Below are 16,476 nucleotides of genomic sequence, written 5' to 3' on the forward strand. Positions count from 1 at the left end.
ATTTGTCCAATACCACAAGTGTGTGAAAACGATGATGATTCAGATGAAATTTAAACATGCAGTCTTGCAATTGCTAATTTTATTACTTCATACCAGCAAAAATATCATCTCGCTGTTAAATAATGTTACTCTCCAATTGCACTAATAAATATTTCCATTAATTAATGTGAAGTTTGTTGTCCTGAAGCTGAACTGCTTGGCAGGATTTGTGTATTCTTTCCCACGTTCTGGAGAGATTCCATGCGGACCAGACCAGGTTTTTGCTGGATTTAATCTCCTCGTGCCATCTGTTTGATAGTCCGGAGATTTGCCTGTTAGCCAGCAACCCAGCTCAAACTTTACTGGGGTTTTTTTTCTTCTTTTCAGCCTGTGCTTTACATCTGTTCTCATGCCCTGAAGAGCTTGTTAGGATATAATGTGATGTGTGGATGTGCGCACTATAGATGGAATGCACATGGGTAATGTGGATCTCGTTTTGAATGAGCTCACTAATAATGATTATGTTGTTGCACATTTGAGTGGAGCGTGTTAAAGACATGAAAGTAAAACTGTATGTTCCTGCTTTTATAGTGAACAATTCAGCAGTTTATTTTAGCTTATTTTGCCCACTTTTCAGATTCATTATTAAAGTCAGTAATACAAATATAAATTATTACGTGCTTACAACTATAATAGTCTGAAAAAAGTTTAGACGACTTTAATATTTATTATGTAAAAATCTATTATTATACATTATGCATTATTAATTAATTAGGTTGCCCAAGAATGTGACCGTGTCAGAAAAGATTAAGATAAAATGAGTCATGTGATGTTTAAAAAAAACAACTGATGTTTAAGAAAAATCTGTTTTTATTTATTTTATTTTTATTTGTATTATTGTATCATTAACAAGCTGCAATTTTGTCAAGTTCCGTGTTCATTTAGTATTATTTATATACTATTATAGTTTTAATTAATATTTTGAGCTTTTTCTTTTATATTTTCTATTATAAAATATTGTCATTTTTATTAGTTTTTGTTGTTTTAACTTCTATATATTTAAATTTGTATTCCAGTGTTAGTTTTAGTAATTTTAGCACTTATTTATTTCAGGTAGTTGGCAAGATATTTTTTTCCCATTTGTTTGTTTAAATTTTTCGTCTAATATTAATAATTTTATTTTCGCTTTATTTTAATCATCAAACCCCGTTTTTAATAGTTTTAGTTAACAATAACAGCTCCTGTCAAAGTATGCAGAAAGTGAGTAAATAGGATTTAATTTAATAAAGTTCCAGCAAAATTCCCCCCAAAAAATGTCATTACCGTCGTCGTCATTTCCATAATGCATGAATAATGAATGACAGAATTAGCATTTTTAGGTGAATTATCCCTTTAAATCGCTCACTCTTTCACAATTTTAATCAGCCACTTTTTCAATTCGCTCCAGGTGACCCTTCGGACACGGACTATACCGCCGTGGGCTGCGCCATCACCACCATCTCCTCAAACCTGACGGAGATGTCCAAGGGAGTGAAGCTCCTGGCGGCTCTGATGGAGGACGAAGTGGGCAGCGGGCAGAATCTAATGGGGGCCGCCCGGACCCTCACAGGGGCCGTGTCTGACCTGCTCAGAGCTGTGGAACCGGCTTCTGGAGAGGTGACGAATGCAAACACACAAACCCCTCGCCCCCTTCACATCTAATCCACCAGTAACGCACTGCTGTTTACAGGCGGATTTGATAATGAACTCGTTAAGCACTGTTTTTTCCTTCCTGGTTTACAGAGCACAGTCACAATCTGTTTATTTGTTTGGCTTGTGCCAGACGGGGTAATTGTAGTGGGGTGCAGAGCTGATAGGCAGGATGTGATTAGCCGCGCATTGTATTCTGAGACGTTGCGGTTGGCCGTACGTGGGTCATTTCTTAAGTGCCGATATCACCCCACAGCCCAGACAGACTGTTCTGACGGCGGCGGGCAGCATCGGACAGGCCAGCGGAGATCTTCTGAAGCAAATGGGAGAAGGAGAAACCGACGAGAGATTCCAGGTGTGTCTTTCTTTCTGGAATAGAGCGTAATAGTCAATACTCACTACGGTTGCGGTATTTTTTCCCATTCACAGCATTGCAAACTCTGATTCAAAGCAAAAATGTATCTACTTAAAAGAAAGTCAATCAAGTGATTTGGAATGACATAAGGGTGAAGTATTTCTTCACAAAAGGGGATGTTTCGAGGAATGTTCACACTGCTCCTACAGTGAAAGTGGTGGTGAAAGGTGGTCAAAATGGCATTATAAAGTTGGTAATATTTCTAATGCACTATATTTCAAGTCTTTTGAAGTCATTCGATATATCTATAGCTTTAAGTGAGGAACAGACTGAATTGTAAGTCATTATTCACTTAAAATCTTGCTTCATAGCTATGGTCACTTTCAATGTATGGATAATTGTGCTATAAGTAGTTCCATATATATTTTCATTTTAACTTTCCTCAAAAAAACTACTCGGTACTAAATTTCTCCTCCGATACCGGTAATGATACTTTTCTTAAGTAAAAAAAATATCTCCAAAATAATACTGCAAACTATACAGGGAACCCTCTCATTTGGAACATTACTATAATATTAGAGGTTAAAATTAAACACAGAGCCCAATTATATTCAACTGCTATTTATTTTCATAAGTAATAATTTCACTCCATTAAATACTGAAATGTTTATATGCAACTCAGTTGCACATAAGGTAGTTTTCATAAACAAATGTATTCAGAGTAAATAAGCTCCTCTCTAGTGTTTTTATAGCTAACTAACGAATTGTGAACATTGGAAAACTCTCCTGAGATATATGCAAAATTAAGCTGTTTTATTGACATCTTTCTGCGGTTGACACACTGATTATGCGATTACGTGAGACATGATTCATTTCGATAAGTTGTACTGTATTTTTCAGCATACCTTTTGATGTTCATGCACGTTGTGTGTTATTGTCGCGCTAACTTGCCCTAAATTTAACACGACACGAGTCTTCACATACAGTATGAGTTGCAATCTGAACATGTTTTCCACCACCTTTTGATTGAATTTATAAAATATACAGGTATATACAGATGTATAAGATGTTGACGGGTGTAGGAAAAACAACTTTATCCCTTAATCTCAAAGTTTATGGTAGGTCTGTCTTGAAGGTTTATATATTATTGTTAAAAAATGTCTTTATGAATGGGAATGGGATTTTCTACCTCTTGAACTCAACTGTTGCGCTCTGCCTGAATTTACTGATTGGTTAATGCCAAATCCCTCAGCCAATCACATCCTCCATGTCTCATTATTTCTTGGCAAGGCAGTTTTCGCTTGTGGTAAACACTTTAGTGCCCATTTTCAACACGTTAAATTTGATTTAGTGTGGTATATGTGATGTTGTCACAGTCAGTTAGCCTCAGAGAGCGTTTTATTGCCCTCTATTTTATTCTGTTACACTCTATCCTTGCGTTTATTTCATTCATTAGTCTGGGCCAGGTTGTTTCACAGTGTGTTGCTTGAATGACGAATATGTTTCAGGACATCATGATGAACCTGGCTAAGGCCGTTGCTAATGCCGCCGCCATGCTGGTGCTGAAAGCCAAGAACGTGGCACAGGTGGCGGAGGACACGGTGCTCCAGAACCGAGTCATTACCGCCGCCACGCAGTGCGCGCTCTCCACCTCACAGCTGGTGGCCTGCACTAAGGTACGTTTCATATTCGTTACGTATAATGTTAACTAGAAGACATCTGTCTAGATATGTAGAAACAGATAAAGTTATATATTTGAACATTTAATTCAAAATTGAATGGTGAACAGAAAGCAGAGTGGCTGATGCATATGCAAGGAAATATAATGTCACGTGATTTACTGATAGTAATTATCTCTACTTTGCTTAAAGTAATAAAATGACAATTTATTTTAAAGGGTTCATAACTTGGATTTTTTTTTCTTCTCATTTTAATGTTTTTTGAGGTTATTTGTCATTTTGACCTGACATTTTCTTTTCATTTTTTAAAAAAAATAGTGTTCATCGGAGTGGTACAAGACTGTGTGACTTTTGTCACAGTTGAACTTGGGAGTACACACAAAAAAAAAAGTGGATTCCACAAGTTTTTGTGGTTGTAATAAAAATACTACAAATCTTTCCCTCGTCGGTCAATTTGACAGAGTTTATACAAAAAACAAAAACAATGTGGCACAATCCAGAACAAACACACACACAAATGAAGGCATGAGACTATAGAACATCCCCAATGCATAAACATTATTAATTAAAATAAGTATCATACCTTATTGGTTTAATATTCTTTTTAATTCTAAATCAGGAATCATTCAATCATTATGTTGGGATGACAGCAGCATAACTGAAAAAAGCTATAGGTAATTTGCTCCATAAAAGAGGCGGAGTGAGTAAAAACACAGCCACATTTGATTTGGACAGGATTTAAAAAGTAAGAAGTACATTTGTGCAACATGAATTTCAGTGAGTTTTCTTTTAAAGATAACCATACTTAAGAAACCAAATGTTGTTGGTTGATCATCTAGTGTAAGGAACTTTATACCATCAAAAACCTGGCTTGTGACAACAAATAGTTATAATAATGATAATAACAAATTATCAGCGATAAATAAGTTGGCCACTACTGGTTTCCTGAAACCATACCATGATAATAAAGATGTCATTTATCATTAATTTCACTATTTCAGCTTTAAGTTTGTATTTTCATCATTAAGAAAAGCACACATTCCCTTACACTTTGTGCCCAAAATAATCGGTATGGTATTCTGAATCTGAACGCAGTCTCTATTTTGGGTGCACGTGTGATTGTTGTAGGTGGTGAGCCCCACCATCTCCTCGCCGGTGTGTCAGGAGCAGCTGGTGGAGGCGGGACGTCTGGTGGAGCGGTCCGTGGAGGGGTGTGTGAAGGCGTGCCACGGGGCCTCAGAGGAGGGCGAGCTGCTCCGACAGGTGAACATGGCGGCCGGGGCGGTCAGTCAGGCCCTCAGTGATCTGCTGCAGCACGTGCGTCACTACGCCAGCTGCGGAGAGCCAATCGGACGCTACGACCAGGCCACTGACACCATCATGACTGTAACGGAGAGTATTTTCACCTCAATGGGGGACGCAGGTGAGACAGTCCTATATAAATATAACATAATGTATATAAATAAATAACATTATGTATATAATTAAAAATAAGTCTAAGATATTACTTTAAATGTGAATTAATAGTTATAATATGTAAGTGATAATCCACGGCTAGCTGTGCATTAAACGATTTTAATGCATGAAATGGGGGTAAAGAACCTGGTAATTTATTTAATGCACAGATAGCCATGGATTATGCCGCTTATACCATGGTCATTTGCCAGCATTGACAACTTAAGGCTGTTATTGATGTTTCCGGCACAATATTTTGACGATTTTCATCAGTTACGGCTCGCTAGATCTACCATTCTGCCTGCTTTGAATCAGACAAAGAGATAAAGTAGAGCGTAAGATTCAAATAAGACATTTCATTGAATGAATGAACTATAGCATTTATTTGAATTAATTATCAAGAGAGAGAGAGAGTTTCGCACCTGTGTCTGTTCAGCGTCTCTCTCTATAAGCTATGAGTTTAATTACTTAAACATTGCGATGTAACTAATGTGTGTGTGTATATGGGTGTTCGCGTGTGAGTGCTCTTCGTGAAAACAGCGTGTTCAAATAGAACGGTGATTAAACTGACTTGGAACCACCTGTGCATTAAATGGTTTTATTGCCCACCTTCCAGCCAATTAGAATCGAGCATTCAGACAAACCATGGTATAATGTCATTTAATAGTGTCTTTGCCCTCTTTCTCCACCAAAAAACATAAGGATGAACTCTAATAGTATATAAGTAATAGAACACTTCTCTTCAACAAGCTGCACAATTTGAGTATCTTGCACGGTGCAGAATGAGTTTTGTGCCCGTGTTTATTTCTTGTGGTTAAGGGATTGTTTGAATTCCCTAACCAAAAATATGAGCAATAGAAATGGTGATTTTTGCCTTAGAAAGTACCACTAAATGCGTTAGATGGGCCTGTGCCACAGGATGTAGAACAGTTCCAGGATACAGAGAATTTATTTAATAAATGGAAATCAAAGTCAAATAAGCATACAGTAATACACAAGAGAGCTTTAATATCTTTTAGGCTCATCGTCCAAACAAAGCATATCTGTGCTGTGACAATAGGATTAGCTTTTCCATATTCAGAATTGCAGTTTTGATGGTGTTCCTGACCTCATTTTGGAGCTGTCTTTGTGCGCTAACTGGCTGGCAGCCCTACATCTAGTGACCCACCAGCAACTTTAATTCTCTGTTATAATGCACTGACAAATATTTAGCTTGCTAGCTTTGCTCAGCTTTTGAATCTTGTCTGCAGTGCTGTTGTTTTTTTGGAAAAATGTGACCCCCAGTTCATTTTATCTCAGTGAGGTCCCTAAAAGTTGTTTTGTCTGCGGTCTGTGTTGTGTTTTTAAGCCGTTTTCAAAACTGAAGATTTTTGTTATGCTATGGCCGTAAGTCTAAAGAATCCTCAAAAGATTCTAGGCCCGCGAGGTTGTTGAAAACTTGTCATATAATACCGCTACAGAGCATCAAATCTGGTCTCAATCACACACACACACTGTCTTTGAACTTTTTAAAGAAAAACACATGCCGAAAGGTGCCAGTGGGGTTGTCTGCAAATGTTCAAGTAAAACACAGAACATGATAAACGACCTGGACCCACAAATCATCGTCATCATCATCAAAGATTTCTCTAGCTTTAAAGTCAACAGGAAATCAAAATTGACTTTCTTAATACACGTTACGGTTCGTACTGTGCATGATTCATCAGTGTATGTTATTCAAAAGAAAAGAAATGTTACTTTTTGCATTCTTTCATGTAATAAATTGCTCAACTTTTTCGCTGACATCACTCAAGCCACACGACCTTAACATTAGTTAATACTTAATACTAGTGAATATTACTTTATCATGGATTTTTTTGTTTAAAGGGTTAGTTCACCCAAAAATGAAAATTCTGACAGTATTTACTCAACCCCATGTTGTTCCAACCCCGTAAGACCTTCGTTCATCTTCGGAACACAAATTAAGATATTTTTGATGAAATCTGAGAGCTGGATCACTCCTCCATAGGCTTCTAAGGGATTGAAACTTGCCTGCCCCAAAAAGTTATTAAAGACATCGTTAAAATAGTCCAAGTGACTACAGTGGCTCAATCAAGTTTATCAAGTGACGAGAAAACTTATTATGCGCAAAAAAAAACTAAAATAACGACTTTATTCAACCATCTCTTCTCTTCCATGTCATTCTCCTAAGCTGTTGACGTAGTGTAACAGGGCAGCACTTCTGGGTTGTACGTCAGAACGTAGGCTCACTATTGGCTGACGCAGGTCATGTGTGTGATGCGTGTGATGCTGGCCAATAGTGAGCCTACGTTCTGACGTACAACCCAGAATCGCTGCGCTGTTACACTACGTGAACCCACTCAGAGGCCCACACAGAAGTAAATGAGTAGTTGAGTAGTTCTTTTTGTTTTTTTGCACACAAAAAGTATTCTCGTTGCTTGATAAACTTAAGGTTGAGCCAATGTACTCACTTGGACTATTTTAACAATGTCTTTACTAGCTTTTCTGGGCTGGCAAATATCAATTACCTACAGCTTATGGAGGAGTGATCCAGCTCTCAGATTTCATCAAAAATATCTTAATTTGTGTTCCGAAGATGAACGAAAGTCTTGTTGGAACAACATGAGGGTGAGTAAATACTGACAGAATTTTCAGTTTTGGGTGAACTATCCCTTTAACTGATATGCAGAACCAAATTACATTGTTTTATGTTTTTGAAACAATAACTAAATGACCAGTAGACTACAATAAAAACAATAAAATATTATTTTAATAATTAATTATTACTGTTGTTGTTTGTGTCATGTTATGTAAGCAAAGTTGTTTTGCAATTAAAATGGTCACAAATGTATTTTCATCCTTTAAAAAAAAATCCAGCCTTCATTCTCAAATGAGAAATGTTTAGCTTAACCATATAAAATAAAATAAAATTAAATAGTAATGATCAAAACACAATAATACGTTGCTTTTCCTGTGAATACCGTTTGTTAGGTGCTTTTTTGAGGTCAACCAAATTGTGCCAATTATCATTAGACGCGATATTAAAGAACTAATAACCGTTTAAGATCAAATGTGTAAATATCAGCAGACAACAGCCAAAGGCTACTGTTGTTGATGCACTAATTTGTTGCAAATAACTGCAATAATGGCAAATAACTATGTTTATAAAAGATACGTTACCATTTAAATACATCAAGATATTCTCAAAAGAGAACTTGACCTCCAGTCTGCACATCCAAGTCTACAAACATCACGTACTTCAAAAGTCGCCCACATTCAGCTTCAAACTTGCATTCAGGTCTGTAATGAAAAGCCCACTTTTCATTTCCTGGTGAATCAAATCCAATCCTACATTTTAGTTTTTTCTCATTTAACTAAAGTAAAAGGGGTGAAGTCTTTTGATTTAACAAGCTTACTATTTTCACTCTGAATCCATCCTACGTTTGGAGAGGTGAAACACCCCTTACGCACACCTCTCTCCCTTGATAATCTTGCGAACGCTTGTATTTCTGGATCTGTGTAGGTGTTCGGGAAATACAGAGTCCATTTATGGAAAACGAGTAGGCACACTTTTTGAAAGGGCCCTTGATCAATGATCTACTTCGGGTCATACGGGTGCACAACCATTTGAGCGCTTCAGTTCCTGAAGTGATATGCAGAGAGAATGCAGAAAGATTGATTTTCAAAGAGAACAGCTTCAGCTGTGCCAGATTCACACACATCAAAGAAACGTGGAATGGCTGTCAGGGGTTTTTTTTCCAGTGTGAAGTCAAGGACGGTGAACATACTGTAGAAGGAGCCAAGAAAATGCCTGTAGATTTTTTTCTGAAGAAATATAAGAATCTGCCCACACAACATGCTTATATTGTGGTGTTTAAATAACATTTATTTTCACATTTACAGGTGAAATGGTACGGCAGGCGCGGGTTTTGGCCCAGGCCACCTCAGACTTGGTGAATGCCATGCGTTCTGACGCTGAGGCTGAAATCGATGTGGATAATTCCAAGAAACTTCTCGCGGCTGCCAAGCTGTTGGCCGATGCCACTGCCAGAATGGTGGAAGCTGCGAAGGTATGAAAACCATAGCAAGATACACCCTCGACATTTACAGTATAAAAAAATACAATGATTTTTAGACATGTAGCATGGTTTGTTGGCGGGGGGGGGTTTTATAGGAAAAAATTAAATATCCACCAAATGATAATTTTGTATTTTGTAAATGTGTGTTGGTTTTGCTTTTTTGTGTGATTTTTGTTTGTTTTTTGTTTGTTTGTTTTTTGTGTTTTTTGTTGTTTTGTTTTGGGATTTTGTGTTTTGTTTTGCATTTGTGTTCAGTTGGTTTTGGTTATGTTTGGTTTGTTTGTTTTGTGTTGGAATTTTCTGTTTTGTTTGGTTTGGTTTGGTTTTGTTGTTTTGGGATTTTTTGTTTTGTTTGGTTTTGTTTTACAGTTGGTTTGGTTTGGCTTGGTTTGCTGGTTTGCTGGGGGGGGTGGGGGGGTGTTTTGTATTTGTTTTGTTTTCTTTTGTTTTGATTAGATTTGGTTTTGTTTTTTGTTGTTTTGTTTTGAGCCATGGTAATAACCTGTTTTTTGAACATGTGTTGTGCAAAAACGTGTTGTTTCAGCCATGGTTTTGTATGTGTGGTGGCATACTAATAACATGGGGATTTTTTTGAACATCTATCATGGCTACACCATGCTTATACCTATACCATGGCAATACCATGTTATTTTTTGGACTACCTTGGCAATACCAATATCAAATTTTAACCTGATCTTTAAGGAAGAAAAAGAATGCTCCAGCTAGATGTAGGGAGTTTTATCCCCATTTAAATTTTTTTTTAAATCCGGGACCCAGAATCAGCAGCCACACTGTATAATGTGCTTCCTCTCCTCATCAGTGTTTCATCTCTGATACCTGAAAGAGTCCTGAGCCATGATTTAGATTTGACTCATGATGAGATGGACCACTGAATTGATTGTCGATCTTCATCAGCAACGTAGAGATGTTTAAATAGCCAGGATGTGATTGATATGCAGACATATGAAATGCTGGCTTATGGCTTGTTAGGCACATTTGATCCATGATACATTAATCACAACATCAATGCCATTATTAAATGTAAAGATGAGGAATGCGCCACAGACGGTTTCCTTGGTAACAGGGATGGAGCAGACAGCTCCCAATTCCTCTTTGCATTGAATGTTTTGTAATGCGCTCTAAGTGTGCGGATGGCGTAGCCGAGAGTTCTGCTGTCGCTGACAAATTTCCCTTCACAGGGCTGACCGAGTCTGGGATTTATCTGTGACAACTTAGTCCTCTGAGAATTGCCTTTCACTTTCTGTTTAACCATTAAGCAAGGAGATAAAATGAAACAATGCGAAACACCAAGCCTTCAAAATGGCATATTAGCTACTAGTTTTGAAAGGAGGTAATATGCAGTATGTATACTGTCAGTGTGTGTGTGTGTGTATATATATGTATATATATATATATATATATGACTGCGGTATATACTGTATGACTAAATTATAAAAAATAATAATATAATGCTAAAACATCTTGATTATTAGTTGATTGGACAGTCAGGGATAATATATTTTTACACAAAATTGGATTAATTGACTGGATACCACTTGCTGAATAAGCATACAATTTAGGTCATGCAACTACAATATGGCATATTTGCCATATTTTTCATAGTCTTGTCATTATTATCTCAAATGTCACTTTATTTCACATAATTGTGATTACATCTCACAATAGTAACTATTACTCTTAATAAAGAGTTTATATCTCATACTTCTTAAATTTTTCTCATAATTACGATTACTCATATCTGCAACTTTATTTCTCATTACTGTGGATATATATTTAAAAATGCGATGTTATTTAGCATTATTCTGACATTTGTATCTGACAAAAAATATTTGTTTTTAAGTTTTTAAACCTAATCTTAAATTAAACAAACTTTAAAGGTCGAGATTGGCTTTCATACCTCATATGCTACATTAAAGCATTACAGTCAGTATACAGCATATAATGAAAGGTTTGCAGTGAGAAAAATGACCCAACACAAGCTAATGTTGCATGATAACTGTATATATACAGTAATGTAGCCTGCTATTAAAGCCAATTGACAAAAGTGGGTAAAGTACATGAAACTAATGCAGTATTGTACCTGAATTGTGTCTGTGCAGGGGGCAGCCGCATACCCAGAAAATGAAGACCAGCAGCAGAGGCTGCGAGAGGCTGCTGAAGGGTTACGGGTCGCCACCAATGCAGCCGCTCAGAACGCTATCAAAAAGAAACTCATTCACCGACTGGAGGTGAGGACATGCATTATCATCCCACCTCCCGTTTAGTAGAAGACACTAATGAAATGTAAAAATGGATTTTAAACCATTCTCCAAAATGAAAATATGTCATAATTTGCTTATCCTCGTGTAGATTTTCAGTTGGTATCATTTGGGCTACTTATATGTGTATATATATATATACATATTTATTTATCCTTTATGGTCCCACTTTATATTAAATGGCTTTAAGTAGTATGTACTTACATTGAAAAATATATACAATGTACTCATGTGCTCATGTTTTATTGTAAACCACTTTTCCTGCTATTGAGGTGTGATACGGGTAAGGTTAGGGGCTGGTGTGGTGGTATGGGTCGGTTTAAGGGTGGGTTAAGGTGTAAGGAAAGGGTCAACAGTGTAATTACAAATGTAATTACGTACATTAATTACAGCTGTAATTACATGCAGGTATTTTTAAAATATAAGTACAATGTAAAAACATGTATGTATCATTGTATCACCATTGTATCAAAAAATTATTATTTTCAATGTAAGTAGACAGTACTTAAAGCTACTTAATATAAAGTGGGACCTTATTTATTTCTGGGCCATCTGACCAATCAGAGTAGACCGATCACAACAGACTGGGCCATCTGACCAATCAGAGTAGACCGATCACAACAGACTGGGCCATCTGACCAATCAGAGTAGAGTAGGCTCCTGCAAAGTAGGAGTTGACTGAATCATTTTTCTAAACGTTTCAGACACTGTGAGAAAAGAGGTGATGCTGAAATGTATATTATGAGACAATTAAAGTGTTTGGAGTTTTTTTTACCTTGGATGCATGTAAACCTGTTGTAGGAGTACTTTAAAACTAATTTATGAAACTTAAAATAGCTTAATAGGGGCACATTAAAAAGTTTTTCTTTCATCCATCATGGATCTCAGTATGGTTACACAATGTTCTTTTGCTCTTGCATCAGTTGAGAGCAAGACTTATTAGCATGGAAGCAGTAGCTTTTTATCACCTTGTATGTGTTGTAAGACACAATAAAAGCAGTCCAGTTTCCTTAGCGGGTATTTTTCCAGTTTCCAACAGTTTCGGACAGTGGAATTCAGCCTTCTGGTTCTGTTTGGTCTCTTCACATCAACAAAGATGGCTTTGTTCTTGAGTATCTTGCTTGCATCTATCATCCGTCCTTACACATGGAATATTATATCTTTATACAAAGAATCTTTTTTCCTTTTCCTCGCCGCCTTTTACTAATACTTGGTTTATTGTATTAGTGTAGCATGTTGCCAATTTTTGCTAAATCTTTTTACAATGTACATATATTGCGAGTGCGACTAAGTAAGCTTCAGTCACAAAACATCCAGAAACATCCCTATATCCTCTACAATCCTTGCTGGACCTGTAATGAAATACGATCACTCAGTACAGTCATGTCTTTGTGCGATTAATGCAACATCTAACCCTGTGCAGTGTGATACCAGATGTTAGGGCTAAATAACATTTAACTAAATAAATATATACCTAGTTCTGGCATTAAAGTCTAGATGGCGCAGGCTGATAAGTCCCTAACTTATTTGGTAGCGATCGTCATCTACATTGCGCAGCTGATGGGTTGCCGTTACATCAGCGGCCAATGAGCTGCGGCTCCACATTCAAATACTGGTAATATTGCTGTTAGCAATCTGCAGTGCGCTTTCAGAAACCCTCCACCTTCCCCAGCTCCACCTGTATAGATCTGCTACAGAGGTTAAATCATTAATGTATATGTCTTACATGCAATGTCTGTGAATGTATTGGCAAGTTGCAAGTCTCTGTACTTGCTCTGCATCCGCACCAGCGTACCAAATACACTAACATTGCCATATCCGTTACCATGGCAGTCTCTATTACCATGCCAATCCCGACTTTTTTTTCTCGTGTAGCCCTTACAGATGTAATAATCCACCCCTGTACCTCATTCACTATTTCCTGTTATATAATTCATCATGTAATTTGTCTGCAACAGAATGCGGCTAAGCAGGCCGCGGCGGCAGCGACGCAGACCATTGCCGCCGCCCAGAATGCAGCTGCATCCAATAAGAACACCATGTCACATCAGCAGCTTGTGTTCAGCTGCAAGGTATTGTTGGTACAATTATTTTCTAAGACATTCAGGGGATTTATTTACAAGAGAATGCAAATTTGAAATAAACTATTCTGACTTTGGTTTTGTGGATGCTCTCCAGGCCGTGGCAGACCATATTCCACAGCTAGTGCAGGGAATGAGGGGCAGTCAGGCCCACCCGGAAGATCTCGGGGCCCAGCTAGCCCTTATCATCGCCAGCCAGAGTTTCCTGCAGGTAATACACACAATTCTGTGCTTGCTTAGCACTCCTGATTTGGAATTAAATGATGCCTCACGTTCCTTTTTTTTCTCGTCGTTTGTGTTTTGTTTGTCTCCAAACAGCCAGGAAGTAAAATGGTGTCGTCTGCTAAAGCGGCCGTTCCGACGGTAACCGACCAGGCAGCTGCGATGCAACTTGGTCAGTGTGCCAAAAACCTGGCCACCTGCCTGGCAGAGCTGCGCACCGCTGCACAGAAGGTACCCACAGTTCACTGCCTTATAGTAGACCTCAAAACACCTTTTAAAACTTGGGATGTGTTCACACGTGGCAGGTTTGGTTAGATTAAAACAAACTCTGATGCGGTTTGAGGGAAATATGAACGCAACACAAGCCAAAAACAGGATGTGATGTCCCAAGATGCGACCCTAAAAAGGACAGAATTCTCAAGCATGCCTGTTTTTTGTCATCATAGAAGCTACGTTGCACATTGCAGTTTTGTACTGGTGTCGGAAACATTTTCTAAACTCTTCATGAGTTCTCATCATAATACTGTCATATGTACACACAGACAACGAGTACATGTAGCCAAGCACACAGCATTGGATGTTCAGTAAGTTCTGGCACAAATTATATGTCATAAATGCTGTTTTTTTAATGTTTTGCATCATTAGGTTCAGTGGTAAAAATGATAGCGTGAACGCTGAGCGAACCAGGACTAAATGGGTCATTTTCTTTCATTTTCCGGACCAAAAGAACCAAGAGAATCGAACTACAAGTGTGAACACAGCCTTAGGCGCATTGTAATAACTAATAACCTTACTGCAGTGCACTAGGTCACATGTAGAAATGAATCTTTTCAATACTTACATTTTAAAGGGATGGTTCGAACAGAATTGAAGGTTTTCTCATCATTTAAGGTCCAGCCACATTTACTGTTGTTTAGCAAATTTTTGCAGTCAAAATTCAATAGGAAACTTCTCGATTGGAAACTTTGCGTGAGGTAGAAAGATTTCCACTGCAACAGGTTCAAATTGGTCATGCAAGGGTATAAGGGTGTACATTTTTCATCTTTATGTATTGTGTCGTAGGCTCATGAGGCTTGTGGTCCTCTGGAGATTGACTCTGCACTCAACGCTGTCCAGACTCTGAAGAATGAACTACAGGACGCCAAAATGGCCACACTGGAAGGACAACTCAAACCTTTACCGGGACAATCGGTTGGTGAAGTGTACCAGATAAAAAATAGATAATCACACTTGTTTGCCAATCCATTTTTAGCATAAGTTCTTCACAATGCTTGTGTCTGTAGTTGGAGAAATGTGCTCAGGATTTGGGGAGTACGTCTAAAGCTGTGGGCTCCTCCATGGCTCAGCTACTGACCTGTGCCGCCCAAGGCAATGAACATTACACTGGTGAGATAACTTATGTGGCTTTACAACATATGAAACACTTCAGGAGAATCTATAGCTGCTGATGAATACAAAATGCACAGTATTACGAACAGAATAACAATAGGATTTACAGAAGTAAAACATGTTCCTGGATTGACATACAGTACTATTAATCAATCATTATTTTGACTTAAGGCCTTTGTTGCTTAGTAGTAGAACACAAACTGCAAATGTTGATCCATGAATGTGTCTTGCTTTGTAAATCACGGTAAGACGAATGATTTACTGTTTGAATACAAAGTTGAATTAAAACTTGCTTCATCTTTAGCAATTTACAATTGGTTCAAGATATATCTTCTTAAATTTGTGTTTGCTGGGAATCAAATCCTAGATCTTGGAGCGCCTAGTTCAATTCTCTACCAGTTTAGTTAATTGTCCAGGCTTTTTGTTTTCAAGTGTCTTTTTTCTATCAAGTGATTTTTTTTTAACAAAGAGACATTTGCAGAAATGTTGCAGAAGAGTTTTTCCTTCAGTGCTGCTTGTTTCGGATTGAAAGGCATGAAAACAGAGAAGAGAGAGCGATGCTGTAACTTACCTGCACCTCCCATCAATTTTTTACTCTGTCTGGCTGGATTGCTGCTCCCAGGAGAGCTTCTGAAGACAGATTTTAATGGCACACTCAAACAAATGCCCCCTCTTCCACTTCGGCTCCTGCAGTTTCTCAAGCCAAGGGTATAACTAACCCCCGTCCCTCATTAATCTTATTTTCACTAGATTTAACATACCATCAGCAATTGGGCTCTACTTGGCTGGATAATGGAATTTGATGTAATTTGCCTGCATTGGCCCTTCCCTATATTCGCTTTGAGTTCTATAAGTAAAGGCCAGATCCCATATGGCACCTTATTTTCTTTCCACACTCATTTGTTGGAACAGCAGGGGCATTCTGGGTCAACCATGCACCAAAATGAGGCTTAAAGCTTAATTTGGAACAAGACAGTTGGGCTGAGTGCTTCAAAAATGTCCTTGATTTTGCAATTACAGTTTAGTTTAGTGCACTAATGTAGTCAGTAAATGTAAAAACAAGGTTAAAGTGAATGCGTTGTATGGATATGAGTGTGATGACAAGCTGATAAGTGGATGACTGGTAGTATTTATTTTTAATGCAGATTCTGTTGATATATTGATATATGAGAAAAAAGTGTGGTTGAATGACAAAATGGTTAAATGTACACTTAAGATTAATTAAGCCAAGCGGGAATGGTTATTGAATGATGCAAATGATCTCAGTCT

At 37.8% G+C, this 16,476-nt stretch overlaps 1 protein-coding gene across 1 annotated transcript in view; it reads left to right on the top strand.

The window, feature by feature from the left end:
* Positions 1 to 16,476, top strand: part of tln2b (talin 2b) — a 154,979-nt gene that overhangs the window by 92,859 nt on the left and 45,644 nt on the right. The window contains exons 16-26 of the mRNA XM_077211108.1: positions 1,427 to 1,635; positions 1,925 to 2,023; positions 3,532 to 3,699; positions 4,831 to 5,125; positions 9,061 to 9,227; positions 11,357 to 11,485; positions 13,474 to 13,587; positions 13,694 to 13,807; positions 13,915 to 14,049; positions 14,881 to 15,009; positions 15,102 to 15,204. Of these exons, the coding sequence (XP_077067223.1) occupies positions 1,427 to 1,635; positions 1,925 to 2,023; positions 3,532 to 3,699; positions 4,831 to 5,125; positions 9,061 to 9,227; positions 11,357 to 11,485; positions 13,474 to 13,587; positions 13,694 to 13,807; positions 13,915 to 14,049; positions 14,881 to 15,009; positions 15,102 to 15,204 (1,662 nt within the window). The remainder of the gene's footprint in view (positions 1 to 1,426; positions 1,636 to 1,924; positions 2,024 to 3,531; positions 3,700 to 4,830; positions 5,126 to 9,060; positions 9,228 to 11,356; positions 11,486 to 13,473; positions 13,588 to 13,693; positions 13,808 to 13,914; positions 14,050 to 14,880; positions 15,010 to 15,101; positions 15,205 to 16,476) is intronic.

This window comes from Siphateles boraxobius, unplaced genomic scaffold, assembly GCF_051911475.1.
Source record: "Siphateles boraxobius isolate OS27281-9 unplaced genomic scaffold, OSU_SipBor_1 65, whole genome shotgun sequence".
Classification (NCBI taxonomy): domain Eukaryota; kingdom Metazoa; phylum Chordata; class Actinopteri; order Cypriniformes; family Leuciscidae; genus Siphateles; species Siphateles boraxobius.